Below are 17,184 nucleotides of genomic sequence, written 5' to 3' on the forward strand. Positions count from 1 at the left end.
CTCATGAATCTAACAGCACTTTTTTTTTGTCATCTACCATTCATGACATAACGTCACAAGTACATCGTCACACAGGTTTTGGTTTCTGGCCAGGTCCCCTCAGGTCCCAATCTATTCCCACTGCCCAGTGATTGAAACCAAAGTTGTGCACTCCAGCATAAGTTACTGTAGTCTGTACAATCCTTGATTTCCTTCCAAGCAGCAGAACAGAGCACCTTCAACCATTTTCCCGGTTCCCCATGCAGCAAGAAGAGATTTACTCCTCCTCCTCCTCGGCCTCGTCGTTGACGACGTTGTAGAAGCGGAGCTCGTACACACCGCGGGAGGTGGCGACGACACGCAGCCAGTCACGGAGCTGCTGCTTCTTGAGGAACTTCTTGGTCCTATTCGAATCTTTGTCAACATTTCCTGTTGAACAAAGAAAAGGGGATGGGACGTACAGGTACTTCAGGTAGCGACCCGAGAAAGGAATGTGCGTGACAACCTCGATCTTGCCGTCACCGGACTGCGAGATCTGGACGTTATCGCCGAGGTTGCCAACACGACCCTCGACCTTGATGCGGTCATGCAAGAACTTCTCGAACGCAGAGACGTCGAAGATCTTGTCGCTGACGGGCCGGGAGGCGTCGATCACGAACTAAAGCAATTGTCAGTCATAAGTCCCTATTAACAAAGTGAAGAAGCAGGAGCAGCTTACTTTCTTCGTGACCTTCTGGACCTTCTTGGAACGAGCCTATTCATTTGCGAACGAAAAAGACGAGAATTAGCCTACTGTTCCTTCAAATCGAGCACCGGTCATGAAAATGGTTTTTTTGACCGGATGGAACAGCAAAGCATTTTCACGTAACGTACAACCGGAGGCATCGTGACTGACGATGTCTTTTCTTTTTCAATTGAATCAAAGGAGATTGAGGACGGTCGCAAAGAGGTGGAATCCTGCGCCTTTGTGGTGTCTTTGGACTTTGGTCGTCAGTGAGGAAGAGAAAAAAGTGTCGAGCTTGTGGACCCGCAATGTTCTCCTGTGTGTGCATCCAAATTTGGTAGTGTGTTAGGGCTAGGGCTTAAACTTATCTTGTTCCGTCGCTTACTCGTACGATGGAATGCTTGAATGAGCATGGACATTCCACATCGTTTTGATCAATAGTACGTCTCAAATGGGTTCCATGTGCACATTGTTATAATCTAGCTATTGGCCACGAGTGCGGACAGTCATCATTTGAGGACATTGACAGCGTTTGCGAGAATATGATTCCTTTGTTTAGCATTCCCAGCTCAGTCACGTGAGTGAGTAGGGTTCAGGTGTCACATGACACGTAAATCCCTGCCATCTCTAGTTCTTCGGGTCGTCTCTTCTTATCTCCGTGCCCAAGGGACAAACGGGTTTTACTTGGTGCAGTAGCCCAGTAGGACTTCCTCGTACGGTATCAGAGTCCATTCAAAGGATTGGAGCGGATCTCTCCTAAACTCCGAGAATACGTTTCGCCCTTTGCGGATGCTCCTCAGATCCGATACCGAAAGTAAATTTGAGAAGCTTTTGTAACGGGTGCCCAATGCGGAAGGAGAGATTATTTAAGCGGAACTGAATTCTCCCATCCCCGAGTGATAGACCCAGGATCTCAAGAGCAAGCCAAATAGGCAGCCGCATTCCACGCCTAGATAATGCGCTGCATGCGTGACGCGGGCATGCATGATAGGAAAATCAAAGAGATTGCTGCGGGCCGCCAAGCGGTGATAGCTGGCCACCGGTACAGAAGCAGATAACAAATATTAAAGCACCTCCGGATTCATCCAACTCATTTCGCAAGTTCGCGTCTCTTTTCTGTCTTCGACAAAATGGCCGAAGCAGATCATAAGGCAGACCATCTCTGCGTTCTCGTGCATGGGTAAGTCATGTGCCATTTGGTTGGCCTTCCGCGAATCACTCCGCAAATTGGAATTGACGGCCGTAATTGGCTAACTGTGACCTGCTGGATGGCGCCTGTAGGCTCTGGGGTAATCCGTCGCATCTGAAATACGTCGCAACAGCCTTGAGAGAGAGACATGGCGAAGACCGGTTGTATATCTTGGCCGCGCAGAGTAATGCTGGGAACAACACTTACGATGGCATCGAGCTCGGCGGAGAGCGCGTTGCACATGAGATCGAAGAGACCTTGGGGAAGCTCTCGGAACAAGGATATAGGATCAAGAAGCTGAGCGTTGTTGGGTACTCCATGGGCGGATTGGTGGCACGATACGCGATCGGACTCCTCGAGGCACACGGATGGTTCAACAAGTTGGAACCCGTCAACTTTACCACCTTTGCGTCCCCGCATGTTGGCGTGCGCTCGCCTGTGAAGGGTGTCTGGAGCTATCTTTTCAATGTACTCGGGCCGCGGACGCTGTCGATGTCCGGAAAGCAAATGTTCATGGTTGATAAATTCCGGGACACCGGGAAGCCCTTACTGAGCGTTTTGGCGACGCCCGATAGTATTTTCATGCGTGGCTTAGCCCGCTTCAAAAACCGAGCCGTCTATGGAAACATCATCAATGACCGCTCGACGGTATTCTATACCACGGCGATTTCCAAAGTCGATCCGTTCCACGACCCGGAGAACACTCGATTCAATTATATTTCGGGCTACGAACCCGTCATCATTGACATGAACCAGTATATCGCCCCGCACGTGGATGATGCTGAGGAAGGAAATGCTGAGGAAAGAACATCATCCGCCGTGGCCTTGCTGAGGCGCTACATGGTCGGGCCTGCAAAGCGTGCGCCCTTTTATCTGTTTCTCGTCTGCTTCGTTCCCGTGTCGCTTACACTCTTCCTGCTCGCGTCGGTGGTGCAGACCTTCCGCAGCAATAAGAGAATCCAACTGCACAATGAAGGCAAGGCTGGGATTGTCCCGACCAAATATCGCGTGCCCGTAATGGTCCGAGACATGCAAGGAGCGGTCGAGGACGTCTTTGAGAACGTCAACGCCTCACAGGATCCTGAGTATCTGGACGAAGACGAGGAAGGCTATGCTGACCATAACATGCACAACGGGAATGCGCGCAAACCCCCTAGCAAGGAGAAGAACGCTGGTAAATCGCCAACGGCGGAGTCTCCTGCTGACGATGTCAAGTATCCGCTGCTCGCCTTGACGCGGGAGCAGTTCGATATCATCGATTCATTAAACGCCATCGGCTTCCGCAAGTATCCGGTATACATCCACAAGGCGATGCACAGTCACGCAGCAATCATCGTTCGAATGCCGAGGGAGAGTTTCTCAGAGGGAAAGATCGTGGTTAAACATTGGCTGGACAATGAGTTCGAGCTATGAATCTATGATTCAGCTTCGGCGGGTTTCTCCACCAATGAGCTGAACGGAGCACTGAGGCTCACAACGCTGTGCTGGCGGCCCCTTCCGCTGACTATCAGCTTGCAAGCCCTCAAATAGGGCTGCCGGCGCCGACCGGCTGGTCTCTTATAAGAACTTTGACATTTTCCCGGTCGGGAGACTCAGGTTAGGGGATCGCTTCGCGGTATGATCTGGTTCCATGGGTGTGGAATGAAGGTCCACGCGTCTACCTAGTGTACATAGTGTACCAAGCAAATAACACTTTTTCTACTGCACTGATGAGCTTCATTGCATAATTTTGGATAATACGTCTGAGCCGTTGAAGCGATTACGAAGTTTGAAGATGAAGCCGATGGATCCGCGAATCCCGAACCTCGAATTTGGAGAACATCACGTCTATCATCATCCATCAACATCAATCCCGGCATCGCAGTGAGAATTCAAGCTCACTCTATCTATACCATTGGTATCATATGGATAAAACATCATGCCCGGTAGCAAGAAAAAAAAAAATAACAGAAAATGCAGCAAAGAATAAAACGTCGAACTGGGTCGACAATGATAAGTAACAAAAGGGAATTCGTTTAGTCGTAATCGCAAATAAATCAGAAAACAACGGAGAAGTCTCATTCTTCCAGGACTGCAGACTCCTCCTGCGCTCGTTGAATCTTGATGTCCTCGTCAAAGGTCTTCTCCCTAAGGGACCGCGCGAACTCGCGATGCATAGCGAATTTGACCGCCTCCAGGACATTATCGCATGTTTTCTTGGGCGGGAAGCGCGGGATGGTGCCCTCCTGGAACACGCCCGTCTTCACCAGGATTGAGTACCAGTTCGTCTTGCCGCTGTTCGGGTGGGCATCGAACTCGTTCGCGCCGCGGATGTCGGAGTCGGGTGTGTCGCCGACAAAGTAGACCGTGTCCGGAGCGCGGTCGATGCCGTGCATGTCCTTGCGCCACTGGCGCAGCAGTCGCTGGGCAAATTCGAAGGTGCCGAGCTGGGGCTTCCCAAAGGCGATCGTCTTGAGCTCCTTGCCCGTCACCGCTTTGAATAGCGTCTCCAAGGAAGCGCGCAGCGCTCCCATGCCGATTCGGGTGTGCGGGTGAGAGGTCGACCAGACAATGTCATTGTGGGAGAAGTACACAGGCGGCCCCTCGTCAAAAGTCTCGGAGCGGGTTCCAAGCCGTCCGTTCTTCGACATCAACACGTCCAAAATGATTTGCTGGTCGCCAGCCCAGTCGCGGCTGTCGGCAAATACGAAGACAGCCTCAATGTTGATTTTATCGAAATCACGCACACGGGAGTTCCGGAACTCCTCTTCAGTCAGCTTGCGGAAAGGTGTGACGTCTTGCTTGGTTTTGATGATATCGCCGGGAGTAATGACATCCTTGAATCCGTAACCTTCGGCCACGATGCGGCACTTTTCGCCTTCGCCTCCGACGACGAGCACCGTATGATACTTCTCGGCCATTTCTCGCATTGGGGTGTGACCGCAGATGAACTGACCAGGCGACACTTCCATGTCGAGTTGCCGGCTGAGGTCGATACAGCGCTCTTCTTCTGTTTTGCCACCGCCGTTGGTAACGAAGATGTATGGCCTTAAGGAAGCATATATTAGAAACAAATTGATCCACTAGAATGATGAAGTGAGTGCTTACACTTTGATGCCGAATTCATTGTCACCATTCAACACCTTCATTGCCTTGACAGCCTCGTCGATCGCCTTCCCTCCACGAACAAGAACGCCATCAATATCAAAAGCGAACGCATACTTGTCCGTGATGGTGGTAGACACGGGTCGAAGCACAGGCGAGCCTGTCGGCGAGGCTTCTTCCGACGTCGATTCGTCAAGGTGCGACTTGGCAAGCTCGATGGACTGAGCCGTTTCGAATGCTTCGCTCCTTGCCATCAAATGCCGCGGAGGCACGACTACGGTCGGACCGCCGAAGAGGTCAGCCCGAGTCGCCTCCATGCTGGAGAGACGCCGTGTGCGCTGAGAGCGATCATCGCGCACGGCAAGATTGTCGGTAGCAGCCATGGTGCCAGACCAGGTCTGTGACAGGCAATGATACGCGAAGGATATCGTTCAACAAAGAGAATAAACGGTGTCAGCCAGTGACACCGATCAAAGGTCGTTGAATTCTGTAAGAAAGTGATGAACGATCAATTTTTTTGCTAAGCTTGCCACTTTGCAGCTCACTATGTGAAAAGAAACCGGAGCATTCAGGGCTTTTGTGGCTTCTTATATATGCGCTGCGACTACAACCTAGACAACATCTCCAGTTCTGCTTCACCATAGGCAGCTATCAGCCATGGTACTCCACCCCGTGGGCCAACATAAGAGCTAGCAGTTGCAAGTGGACCAACTTATCCAGATAGCGTCAATAAGATGCAGGTCCGAGTTCCTCCATGATCGAAACAACGCCCGAGATTGGTTGTACTGACCAGCTAGGCTGGACAGTGTCTGACACTTGGGCGGCTTTTTCTTGGGACTGGCATTGTATCGTCCATGGACCTTTGGACAGCAACTCGATGTGCGTAGCGGTGATGTCCATAGCATTCAGAGTTCAGATGCAAAGAGGAATCAAAGCAGATGCATGGCCAATGACAACAGCTCGCTAGATCATGCAAGGTCCAAATAACTTTTGCCAATTGTCCTACTTTCCCAGCGCCCTGACTGCTCTCATTCTTGTGTCAGTGAAGCTGGATTTTCTTCAAGGTTATCAATGCAATCTTGATCGGCATCATTAATGGATAATTTTAAACTTCAAAAAAACTGCAATTAAACTCTGTAGTTTGATCATTCCGCATTGGGCTTAGTTCAGTCCCTGTGGCAAAGGATCTGATTAGTGGATTAGCAGAAAGTGGATTCTCATGCGGGTTGAGTGGGAATTTGCGGATCCATTCCAGAACCCTTGATATGCACCATGCCCGTTTGGTTGGCTCTGACCCGTGATATGACGTCATGAGTGGCCCCGGCATGCCAAGACGCTCTTGGCATCCCGAGCTCAGACGGCAGACGTCACCTCGGGAGTGGTTAGTCAGCCGTTGACCGCTTCTCGAATCGGATCCACGGTGGGAGCTCGGTCCGTGGAGGCAGAGCCTCTGAATCTGCAGACCCTGGTTAAATGCTAAGGCTGAAGGCCGAACCCAATGCACCATGTATGCAGCTATGGCCACAGCTTCTGCATGTCGCAACTCCGTTTCAGTAGCTACAGCGTAGTACCTACCGCAACAGCTTTTGCTCGTTCGGCTACCGTGCAGACGGGCCCCATCTTTCATCTTACTACTCCGTGCTCATACTTAGTACTCCGTACTTCTCCGTTCTCCATACTCGTACTCCATATCATAAAAATTGATTGACAGTACTGTGCAATGCAAAGGGAAGGTTCTCCGTACGAATTCTCCGCACAAAAAGAGCTGGACATTGCCATTGGGAGTTGCAGAGTACAGTACCCGTAGTGATCCGTCAAGCAGATCTGGAGGCTGGAGAACACTCCTCCGCCGGCTGTGATAGGTGAAGCCAGGGCTGATGGCAAGATTGAAAATATCTCGGTTATGTACGACGGAGTAGTTACTCCGTATTTCAAATATTCAATCCCCGGTTGATATTGATATGGATATTTCCGATAGGAACTTACGCAAGTCCAACGAAAGAATCAATGGATTCGACGTTGTTGGAGCAGGCACTTACCTTGCAGCCCGATTCATATGAGTACGTATAAGCCAGAGCTCTCAGCCGGAACCCTTGTCGTACAGTGCGGAAGTTCACCGATGTCTAGAGCGTACTCATATTTGACTCATTTGACGTGCTCTTAAAAATTTCCTGCAAGTCTATAAAATTATGTCGACAAACGCCAAGTCTTGAACCAGTCTTTATCAACCTCACTATCAACGACACAACGAGCGACCGAGAAATCCCCGTCCACGTTAATTCAAAGGCGACGAATGAGATCAAGTCTCTGAATCATGGGCTCCGAGAACTTGCCGACTCCAAAATTGGTGCAGCAACTTAAACAACTGTACAGGCGCCAAATGGTCCAATTTGTTTTACCTACTAATTACTACAATCCAAGGTACTAACTGTTACAGTAGTGGACTCTCTTTGCTGATCTATTGCAATTGCTGAGAAATATTAGTATCGGGGGAATTAGGAAAAGGTCCCTGTTGGCGGGATCTTCATTGGTTTGGGACCTGCAGGGAGATCCATACGTGCTCCATTATCATTTCGTATCTGTCCACTGCAGCCGTTGGTTCCGTCGTTAATCGAAACGACCGTGCGTGTCTTGTCGACATCTGAACTGTAACCCCAGGTGGGCTTCGATCCATGTGGAAGAGAATGATTCGGAAAAAAATGTGGACCAATACAGGCGTCGGCAGGCACTACAGATGCATTATGCACGTGTAAGTGGAGCCTGCATTGAGAGCTGGAGCATATACTTTGTAAGTGCTCCATCTGTATAAGCATTAAAGCCCAGTTAGAAATGCACTGTTACTACTCAGTATAGGATTTTCAGCTGGGCGCACTTTTGATCATATCCCTTCGTTTTTCAGCTCAATTTCGGTGTTTAAGAGAAGGGTGCTGTAGCCGTTGGAGTCAATCGAGTTCTCGGCCTGGCAATGATCGGTTCAACGATCAATCGGTTCCTGAAATCGGACAACTGGACAACTGGACAACCAAATGACAGTTGATGCATGGTATCGAAGAAGCGAAACACTTCATTATCGACTGAACATCAAGGTCTATCCTATATTAGAGACACATATATTACAACAATTCATGCGAATGATTTGGTAGGTGTTCCATGTCGCATCAGTCGACGCTCAGATACAAGTCCTCTCCCCTTCTCGACGGCGTGATCTGGTGTTCTCGCGGAGAGGAGGTCGACGAATTTGGTTGGCGGTCATCAGATGCATTGGCTTTCCGACTTTCAGCTTCCTTGGAGATATCTTGCTGCCGACGTCCTCGCCCTAACTGGGCATTCCGTTGATCGACACTGCCTCGGCCAAACTCCAGCTCCATTCGGTCAGCCACAGTCTCCCCACGGCGCTTAGCCAGCAGACTGCTCGAGGGACTGTTTGACCGGGATCGAGCAGAGTCCGGAGCAAAATAAAGAGGGACATTCATAGAACGCTTTTGATCAGAGGGGGTCATCTTCGCTGTCTCTGAGCTCGCTCTCGTGCTGTAATTGGAAGACGGGGTCCTTTCTGAGGCAGGACCGACTTTGATAGGCGGGGGCATCACAACAGCTGGCGGCACTGCTGGGTATTTGATGGATGGGCGATCCGCCTCAATTCGTCCGCCGGCGACGCTGATATCGATGCGACGCAGCTGCTGAGTAACTTGATCGGTGTGAGAATCTTCGTCAACGCCGACTGTCTCGAAACTGGTGTCGGACTCCGTAGAGAATCGGTACTGTTGACGGCTTGACTCCTTGTACGCCCCGAGGCGAGAAAAGTTGCGCTCTGGACGCATTTGGTTTGGATCATTGCGTTGTATCGTCTGACCCCGACCGGGGCTTCCCCAACGCGAATCATTGAGCTGATTACCGGTCTGCGGTTGTTTTTTGCCACCCGACTGCGATATTTCCGGTTGACTTCTTCCAATCGGATACAGTGCGAGACCAGAATTCGCCGTCTGCCACTGATTCTGTTGCTTGCTGTCATCTTGCAGCGCAACACGACCGCTAGCATTTTCTGGCCGTTTTGTTTCGTCTTTGGAAGTTGACCTTTCACTCGTAGGCTCATTCTGATCGCTAACTCGCAGAGGTTCTGGGTATAAATCCGACCTTGTATTGTTCGGAAGGAGGCGCGACACTGAGCGCTGGGAAGATTCACTTCGTGGAGAAGCAGTGTAATCTGTGACCGGAGAGGGCTGGACAGATCCGGCGTCTCTGGAGGTGCTAGGCATCTCCTCTGGTATTGGGGTGATTGCCACCAATGGACCCGACCGACTGACAGGTTGCAGTGGAAATTGGTGGAAATTAGGCCCAGGTGGTGTAATGTGCGCCCCGATGCCGCTGAGGGCAGGAGAGGAACCGCTCGGTGCCCCAAAGTTCGGTGGCTCACTCATCTCACCTCCAATCTCGAAACCCTCCCTTTCGGCTGCCAGCCTTCTCCGCCTGTATTTGCGGCCACAGAACACGACGAGGACGCCAGCAAGGAATGCAGCCGAAATTCCAGATGCGACCGATAGTCCGATAACGGCTGGAGATGACAAAGGAGACGACTGTGAGTCTTCTGACGGGGAAGGAGTTGGGCTTGATGTGTTTGTAGGTGACTCAGCGATTGGATTGGATATGCTTGACGTAGAAAGCCTTGTTGTAGAGACGCGCGATGATGTAGTGGCACTTTCTCGAGATGTTGTCGACACAGAACTTGAAGGAATGACAGTGGTGAGGACTGTAGAACTCGCCACATTAGTTAGGGTTTTGGTCGAAGTGGTCAAAACCGTTGCAGTAATCGTTTGATGAGTTTGAGGCAAGGCTCCGGGTATAGCCGCACATATCCCGTAAACGTCGGCCCCCGAAGCAATAGAGGGAGGGCACGACGATACAACGCATACCAATGCCGCCTCACCCAGAGTAAGGCCACTGGTACTGTTTGTCCGACAAAGACACGCGAAATCCGTTCTGTGACAACAGGCGCGCTTCTCAAATTCATTGTTGATGAAATTCTTGACGCAAGGAAGGGCACAGGAAGGAACTTTCTGAAGAGCGTTGTCGAGATCAGAGGAACAGTCACTGGACGACACACAGACTAGGAGAGCAACGAAGGCGAGAATGGAGGTGATATCCTCGAACCATCTTTTGCGAAATAAATGCATGGCGTTCATCGACTTATTCTCATCAAAGTCGTAAACGCTGCGGTTGGGAGGTCAACCTTGATCAATTTCCGGTGAAGTTAACTGTCCCGAGTTCCTTCGACATCCGCAGCAGTTCATGGTATAGATGTGGTCAACTCGCTGGTTCGAGCGCCTCCGGTAAACTTAAGTATACGAACATCAAACGATCGATCAAGAAACAACACAAGAAACGAATGTTGACAGGTAAATAAAGCTCAGCGTGCTATCAAGCTCTGTGTTGACATGTTGATATTCTTCGCGAAACTCAACCAAAGCACATTCCGCGATGAAGGGCTATCTTTAAAAGCAGGCATTACAAATGCTGCCTGCCGCCTGGGAGACGCCATCTTGAAACGATAGAGATGCCTAACCATTGCGACCCGGATCGCGCGCTGTTCAAAGAAGAGGTTTCTGCAGTTCTGTTGGTCCGGAGGTATATACGGGATGGCCGTACGCGCCGTACGGGCGCTTCCGGAGTTGCTGGCTGTCGTTGTTTGGCTGAGGCTCAAATTTGGCTTAGTCGGGCTTAGCGCTCGGCGAGTCAGGTGACTTCATGATCGGCCATTGACCTTGATTTCTTAAGCCTTTCAGCAGCCCTACTGTTTTTGAAACGAATCGAAGACTTGGTCGTTTCCATGAGCACGGGGTTCTGAAGCGCGCTGACCGCAGCGTGTCGTACCGTGAAACTGCCGCTGTCATATTCATGCCACCACTACTCTGCTTACTTAAATATTGAGAGGCGTTGTGTACGGAGCACTACGGTTTTTCTGCATCAAAATCTATTACAGATCTTGGATACAGCTGAGAAACTATGATATCAGTGTTCGCGCTCTGATATTTGTTCAAGATGTCTACCCTGTACTCGTTCAAGCATAGGAATTCCCGTGATTATCATCAGAAACTAGTAAAGTCGTATTCAAAGTAGGAATCAAACCCCAGCCTCAAAGGCGACATGAGAACAGAATTGGTATCATCATGAAGAACAGCGAGAACAATGGACGTTAACATATATCAACATGCCTTGGCAGAGAAAAATGGTTGCTCCCCGGATCGTCGACAACTCTGCCAAGAACAGAGACGCTAAGCCGAAGTCGGTCTAGTCAGTAAACACCGCTGACCAAGCTGCAGCAGTGACGGCAATCCGGGCGTTTCCGTGCCGGCTGGTTGCAGCGATCGCGAGTTTGCATTATTGTCGTTGTGCGTCTAGTATTTGAGAATCACATAGCTGAAAGGGCGCGGTGTTAGTAATGAGGTAGATGGAAAGCTGGAGTGGAGTAAACATACAGTGCGTGGATGATACCGGGAATGTAACCCAGGATGGTCAAGCAGATGTTGATCAGCAAGTCCACACCGCATCCTCGCTCCAGGAAAACACCCAGGGGCGGAAGAATGATGGCGAAGATGATCTTGCAAATATCTCTGAAAAAAGAATTGTCAGCACGGTGACTCGGAATGGTCGGTCGGCACGCGAGGTACCACGGCGGTGTCGGGTACTTACGAGGCGGTGAACGGCATGGTGATGCTTGTACAATTCTACTTCTCTTGAGGATTTCGAGAACAGCGAGTGAGAAATCGCAAACCAGAGAAGTCAAGAAAAAACCAGAGTTTCAGAAAAGGGAGATTAGAGCGTGGGAGATTTGGGCGGGATCAAGTGCATTTTAAACAGTCGGCAAAGGCGCGGAGGGAGGCAACGTCATAGGCCCAGCCAAGCTTGTGCCACAAGCCGTGGCGCATGACAACTCCATTGTCTGCCATTGGCCCGTTCTACCCGCCGTAACCCGGACAAAAGTTTTTAGCCACAATTCCCCATCATTGTGGGTTGGCCCTCTGTTGATGGTTGCGTAAACAAGACGTTGCGCGCGCCGATCCCTGTGACGAAAAGCGTACAAGGAGAACAGAGCACTTGAATCTGCAGAATCGGTCTCCTGACGACAAAATATCACGCAACGTCTCTTTCGTCTTCGCTTATGCACGGGGCCCGATAATGACGAAGTAGGCCTGATTTTCGTCCGGACCATCCGATTGATTCCCGTCAACTGGCTTATGATGACTTCCGGAAGCAGAGCCGAATTGCTGAGTCAGCTTCTTCGGATTCCTCGGAGAAGCTTGGCGGGTTGAGAACTTATTGGGGCTCAAAAACGAAGTGGGAGCTTCCATTGAAATTGCATCAACTTGGGTGTTTAGCCGGCACCAATGTCTGCCCTTTGTTGGCCGCTGGGTAACTCCCGGCTGTTATCGGGCAGGGCATCGTATAATAGGATTTTCACACACGGCGCCTCTCTGTCTGCCGTCAGTCGACGACGCGGTTCAACACGGACTTTCAGCTCTTATCAGCACCATCGCAGCCCTTCAGCAGGTAATGCCCAGGCGATAACCTTCCTAACGGCTGCCCCTGTGACGCCGGTGTGTTGATTGGTTCACCAGAAGATGTACTAGAGATCCTAACTATCTTTGAAGGCTGCTGAACAAATTACTTCCCACTTCGCTTCAATTTTGCCCATCGTAAATGATGCTCGCGTCGTTCCGGTGATATTCGCGTCGACTTTCTGCGCGCCTTTGATAGATCCGACACAATCGTCACTAGGCGAAATTGTCAACGACCTCTTGAGAAGAGTTCATCCCGAAAATCCTCCTGCCGTCGCGTATACCGTAACGGCTGTTGTAGACAAGATCACTGGCAACTCTCGGCGTGTGGCTGATGGAGAGTCCACATCTACGCATCTAGTGCCGCAGGGCAGAGAAGGATTGTCATTGTTGTTGGCAGATGCCACAGGCGTGAAGGCTCGAGGCGCAAAGCCCACACGGACTCGAGGTGCTGCATCCGAGGAGCCTGCGTTTATCTTCTCGACATTGCCCGACGCTGGCGGACAGGCTCTTTCTCATGAGGTCGGACTGCGACTGGCTAACACAATCTTCGTAAATGGAAAGGATCGAACGTTGATTGGCATGAAATGGAACTTCGACGAACGATCTCGAAGATACGTGCTTGACAAATACCGTGATCTTGGTGTTTGCAGCGTTGGCCTGTCCCAAAGTGCACGGCAGTGCTCGATCAACATCCCCCTCATACCCGTCACACCACTCCGGCGAGTGGTGTCGAGCATGGGGAATATCCTCCGCCAGGTATCCAAATCGTTGGAGTCTACGTCCGATGCACAGCCTGCCTCGGCTGACCTCGAGAGGGAACTCCCTCGATATGTTTCCTCACTAGGCATGCCGCATCAGAGGGTGTCTGTGTGGGCATTAATCCAACCAGCTGAGTCAGCCCTCCCAGTTCAGGAGTGGTCAGCTAAGCAACTGGAGGAAGCAGTCAGCCGGGGGGCCCGACTTCATAGAGTGATGAGTGGCGGCGGTGGTTGGGGAAAAAAGCAGGGGCTTCTCTCACTTGATCCCGAAATATTTTTCAGGGACGGAAAGCATGCAAATACTGAGGTTACCGTTGAACGAGTTTTTGACACGGGTAAAAATGCAACTGACGTTGACCCATCGGCTGAAGTAGCCGAGATCCTGGACTTGAGTCTCGAAGAGAGCATTGCCTCCCTCACTCAGATAACAAAAGAGGGTGATTATGTTCAATTCTTCGTGGAGATTCCGCCGACAAAGAAGGCGGTTAGTGAAAGCTTGGTCGAGACACAGTCGCAAGCTCTCTCAGCCGCTTTCGCAGTCGCGGCACCGTCTGACATATCCCCAGGAGCAGTCGATGGTGCTGGGGAGGATGCTCGAAATCCAGAGGGGATCCTCACCGTGTTACCAAATCACTTTGGTGGTCTTTCAGAAACAGCTATCACTTATCGTCTCAAGAGCGATGCAGCCGACTTTCAGCGCAGCACCAAACTCTCCATGCCGGGAGCAGGAGTGGAACTGAAGCTATAGTGCCCAAAGATGTATATTGTATACTACAACATTTCGACATATAACCATCTCCATTAACAACAAAGTCCCTACTTTCATGTTTATCAACGTCTCGTAAAGTACAGGAATTCTACCTGCTGTTCGTAGTATGTGCCAAGAAAACACGTGACCAAAGTTGCAGCTTCTCGGATTGACGAGGTCGCCCCGGATCGTGCTCAACTCTCGAGGCTATCACAGCAACTCATCTCGTCCTCCCTCTGCGCATCGCTCAGTCGACAGCGATCTTCGTTTGAGCGATCAACGAGAGCATTAGCTTCGTGAAAGGGCACAGTAAATTGTTTTCCCAGCCGATTGCTGCTCTGTTGTCAAAATGTCCACCGATCTCTGGTAAGGCGGCCTCCGCGTCTCCGGGTTCGTTCTGGGGGCAAGCACCCTTGTCATTACACTCATAAATTGCGAAGCATGCTTGGAAAATGTTTTCTATGCTAACAGATTGTCTTTCTCTAGTCCTGTGTACGCGGTGAGTTACTCCTCGCCAAGTTGTCATGAGCGCACCTCGACCGCCATTCGGAGTCTCACCGCATCGTGAGGAAAGCTGGGACTGACATTTTCTTTGCAATGATAGCCCTTCTTCGGTGCGCTGGGCTGCACCAGCGCCATCGTGTTCACCTGCTTTGGTGCCGCGTATGGCACTGCCAAGGCCGGTGTGGGTGTTTGCGGGATGGCCATCCTGCGACCGGACCTGATCGTCAAGAGTACGTTAACGGCTGCGAGTATCACCGAGGAATTTAAAGTGGACTTGAACTAACCAATGTATTTCGCAGACATCGTCCCTATTGTCATGGCTGGTATCATTGGTATCTATGGTCTGGTGGTGTCAGTCCTTATTGCGAATGACCTGAACCAACGGTTGTCCCTGTACACTGGCTTCATTCAGCTTGGTGCTGGTCTTGCAGTCGGTCTAGCTGGTCTAGCCGCTGGGTAAGCTTCCATATTCTGTTGAGATCGGGAAAACGACATGTTCTGACACGCGGGCTAGTTTCGCTATCGGTATTGTCGGTGATGCTGGTGTGCGTGGCTCGGCTCAACAGCCACGGCTATACGTCGGTATGATTCTGATTTTGATTTTCGCTGAAGTCCTGGGTAAGTTCAACTTTGCCTAGCACGCTGGACGCATTTGATACTCATGATATGCTCTTCAGGTCTGTACGGACTCATTGTTGCTCTCCTGATGAACTCGCGCTCGCGAGGCACTTGCTAAACTTTTCCATGTATGCGTGACGGACGGAATGAGTGGGAGGATCATTGAAATATGATTCATTCCACCTTCCTGTCGGACATGTCATGGGATGATGGACGAACAGGGACAACACGATCAGGTTTCTGGGTGTACAATCTCCAATGTTTATGGGACAATTTTTCTCACATGCCAACATGGAATGTTTTTGGGGGAAGATGAGGCGGAAGCAACGATGTGCTTGATTTTCCTTGATATCTAGACTTTTATTTTTCCTGGTGTCAAGGGGCAAGTGTATGATGAGGTCTGGTAGTTGGAATCGATGTTTGGTGCAGGGCTATCATGATAATTTTCCTCTGTGGGTTTGCTACAAATTGGCGGAGACGTTTGTGTAGGAAGAAATCAGACGATTCTGATAATATGGTCTGATTCAAGTGATATGGTAAGTCCCACTAGAAACACTCGAGTACATCCGCCAACAAGGACTCGAACCGGAAATCTAGTATATATAGCAGGTAGTAGAAGAGATGAGAAGTCTTTATATGCGACATTGGCGAGAGAGTAATAATAGAATTTGTAATGAGAATAAGAAAGGAAAGAGACACGAAGCAGTAAGAATGTAATCCATGACATTCTAACAGTCAATTCGACCCCCCTTAGTGGACACCAACCAATGATGATGGGAATAAAGAAGGGAAAAAAAAAAGAGACAAAACTCCCCTTTATGCCTTGTCCAGCTTACGGCGCAGGTGTCTTGTCTTGCGCAGCCACTTCTTGCGCTTGTGCTTCTTCATCTTGAGTCTGCGTTGTCGTCGGACGCTGATAGCGTACATGGTGCGATTGTCGCGCGTTCGCTCCATGTAGGTTTGGCCGGAGCGGCGCGGTTCGTCCACGGAGGTTTCTTCGGTTTCCGCGGCACTGGGGGCCTCCATGGTGGTGTTGTTGTCCTGACGCACAAACGGGGATACGTGCGCAATGTAGGTCTTGTGGCCGTCCGAGTGTGTTGATTCACGGATCGTCAGCACGGTGGAGTATGTTTGCTGGCTCGTCGGCTCGTCATTGCGGGCCGCTTCCTCCGCCGCGATGGCCTCGTCCAGCGGCACTGGAGGTGGAGGAGGGTGGAATGGTCGCAGGCGTCGCACCAGCTCTTCCACAGGAGCCTGCAAATCCTGCATCGCCGGACGATCCAAGTGGATTATATCTATTTGTGCATGGTTGCCGGGCTGTTGGACATCATGCTGCGGCCCTTGTGAGGCAATTTCCATGGTCTGAACCATAGATGACAAGGTGTTGATCACATCGTCGGTGCTTTTCCTCGAAGTCTTCGAGTCGAAAATCGCATTGAATGCGTCGGTGCTGGTCGTCGGCGGGACGGTGGTGGTGACCGACATTGGACGGTGAAGCGAGAAAAACGACGCCACATGCATGTCTATATCGCCCAAGCATGTCAGCGAGAAAAAGCTTTTCTTCTAGTGGATATTGCAGATAAACAAACCTTGTGGCTGCAAATGTTGCGTGGAGGGCACGCTGGGCAAGTTCAGGAACGCCGACGACTGACTCGACTTGCCCGAGCCACTTCGACGGCTTTCCTTTGCTCTCCGCTTGGCGGCCTTGCCGTCACGCTTTTGCCCGGTCGGACTCACGCCCTTAGCAGGCGTTTGCGATGACGTATCGATGGGGCGCGATCCATCATTCGGAGGCACGGGAGGTTTGGACGACGAGTAACGACGCTGATGCAGTCCATGACTGGCCGTCTCGAGCAGTTTCGGAACTGCAACCGCGGCACTGGCGGCCGGATTGACGGACGCTAGCGAGACGGCCGACGTCCGCACTGCATTGCGAAGCGAGGTCGTGAGCATAGTGACGCCACCGCAACTCCGGTCCAGAGTTTCGACAGCGTGAAAAAAAGGAGACGTGGTGACTGTTGGAG

At 50.9% G+C, this 17,184-nt stretch overlaps 8 protein-coding genes across 8 annotated transcripts; 3 read left to right on the top strand and 5 right to left on the bottom strand.

Moving 5' to 3' along the window:
- Positions 1–256: 256 nt before the first annotated feature.
- Positions 257–864, bottom strand: VTN49DRAFT_6965 (60S ribosomal protein eL22; the record flags this gene model as incomplete). Its single annotated transcript, XM_069415181.1, has 4 exons — positions 257–383; positions 441–637; positions 698–733; positions 853–864. 4 exons carry the CDS (start codon positions 862–864, stop codon positions 257–259), a joined length of 372 nt encoding a protein of 123 aa, XP_069265005.1.
- A 969-nt stretch (positions 865–1,833) lies between these two features.
- Positions 1,834–3,305, top strand: VTN49DRAFT_6966 (uncharacterized protein; the record flags this gene model as incomplete). Its single annotated transcript, XM_069415182.1, has 2 exons — positions 1,834–1,883; positions 1,985–3,305. 2 exons carry the CDS (start codon positions 1,834–1,836, stop codon positions 3,303–3,305), a joined length of 1,371 nt encoding a protein of 456 aa, XP_069265006.1.
- A 644-nt stretch (positions 3,306–3,949) lies between these two features.
- On the bottom strand, positions 3,950–5,359 carry VTN49DRAFT_6967 (uncharacterized protein; the record flags this gene model as incomplete). Its single annotated transcript, XM_069415183.1, has 2 exons — positions 3,950–4,919; positions 4,980–5,359. 2 exons carry the CDS (start codon positions 5,357–5,359, stop codon positions 3,950–3,952), a joined length of 1,350 nt encoding a protein of 449 aa, XP_069265007.1.
- Positions 5,360–8,134: 2,775 nt separating this feature from the next.
- VTN49DRAFT_6968 (uncharacterized protein) lies at positions 8,135–9,394 on the bottom strand (the record flags this gene model as incomplete). The annotated part of the gene is made up of 1 exon (XM_069415184.1): positions 8,135–9,394. One exon carries the CDS (start codon positions 9,392–9,394, stop codon positions 8,135–8,137), a length of 1,260 nt encoding a protein of 419 aa, XP_069265008.1.
- Positions 9,395–11,265: 1,871 nt separating this feature from the next.
- On the bottom strand, positions 11,266–11,680 carry VTN49DRAFT_6969 (uncharacterized protein; the record flags this gene model as incomplete). Its single annotated transcript, XM_069415185.1, has 3 exons — positions 11,266–11,368; positions 11,450–11,584; positions 11,664–11,680. The coding sequence occupies 3 exons, from the start codon at positions 11,678–11,680 to the stop codon at positions 11,266–11,268; spliced, it is 255 nt and encodes an 84-aa protein (XP_069265009.1).
- Positions 11,681–12,358: 678 nt separating this feature from the next.
- Positions 12,359–14,038, top strand: VTN49DRAFT_6970 (uncharacterized protein; the record flags this gene model as incomplete). The annotated part of the gene is made up of 2 exons (XM_069415187.1): positions 12,359–12,568; positions 12,623–14,038. The coding sequence occupies 2 exons, from the start codon at positions 12,359–12,361 to the stop codon at positions 14,036–14,038; spliced, it is 1,626 nt and encodes a 541-aa protein (XP_069265010.1).
- Positions 14,039–14,387: 349 nt separating this feature from the next.
- VTN49DRAFT_6971 (uncharacterized protein) lies at positions 14,388–15,278 on the top strand (the record flags this gene model as incomplete). Its single annotated transcript, XM_069415188.1, has 6 exons — positions 14,388–14,404; positions 14,525–14,537; positions 14,643–14,772; positions 14,842–14,998; positions 15,057–15,160; positions 15,220–15,278. 6 exons carry the CDS (start codon positions 14,388–14,390, stop codon positions 15,276–15,278), a joined length of 480 nt encoding a protein of 159 aa, XP_069265011.1.
- Positions 15,279–15,976: 698 nt separating this feature from the next.
- VTN49DRAFT_6972 (mitochondrial 37S ribosomal protein mS38) lies at positions 15,977–17,113 on the bottom strand (the record flags this gene model as incomplete). The annotated part of the gene is made up of 2 exons (XM_069415189.1): positions 15,977–16,683; positions 16,750–17,113. 2 exons carry the CDS (start codon positions 17,111–17,113, stop codon positions 15,977–15,979), a joined length of 1,071 nt encoding a protein of 356 aa, XP_069265012.1.
- Positions 17,114–17,184: the final 71 nt, after the last annotated feature.

This window comes from Thermomyces lanuginosus, assembly GCF_041956635.1.
Source record: "Thermomyces lanuginosus strain ATCC 200065 unplaced genomic scaffold VTN49scaffold_42, whole genome shotgun sequence".
Lineage (NCBI taxonomy): Eukaryota > Fungi > Ascomycota > Eurotiomycetes > Eurotiales > Trichocomaceae > Thermomyces > Thermomyces lanuginosus.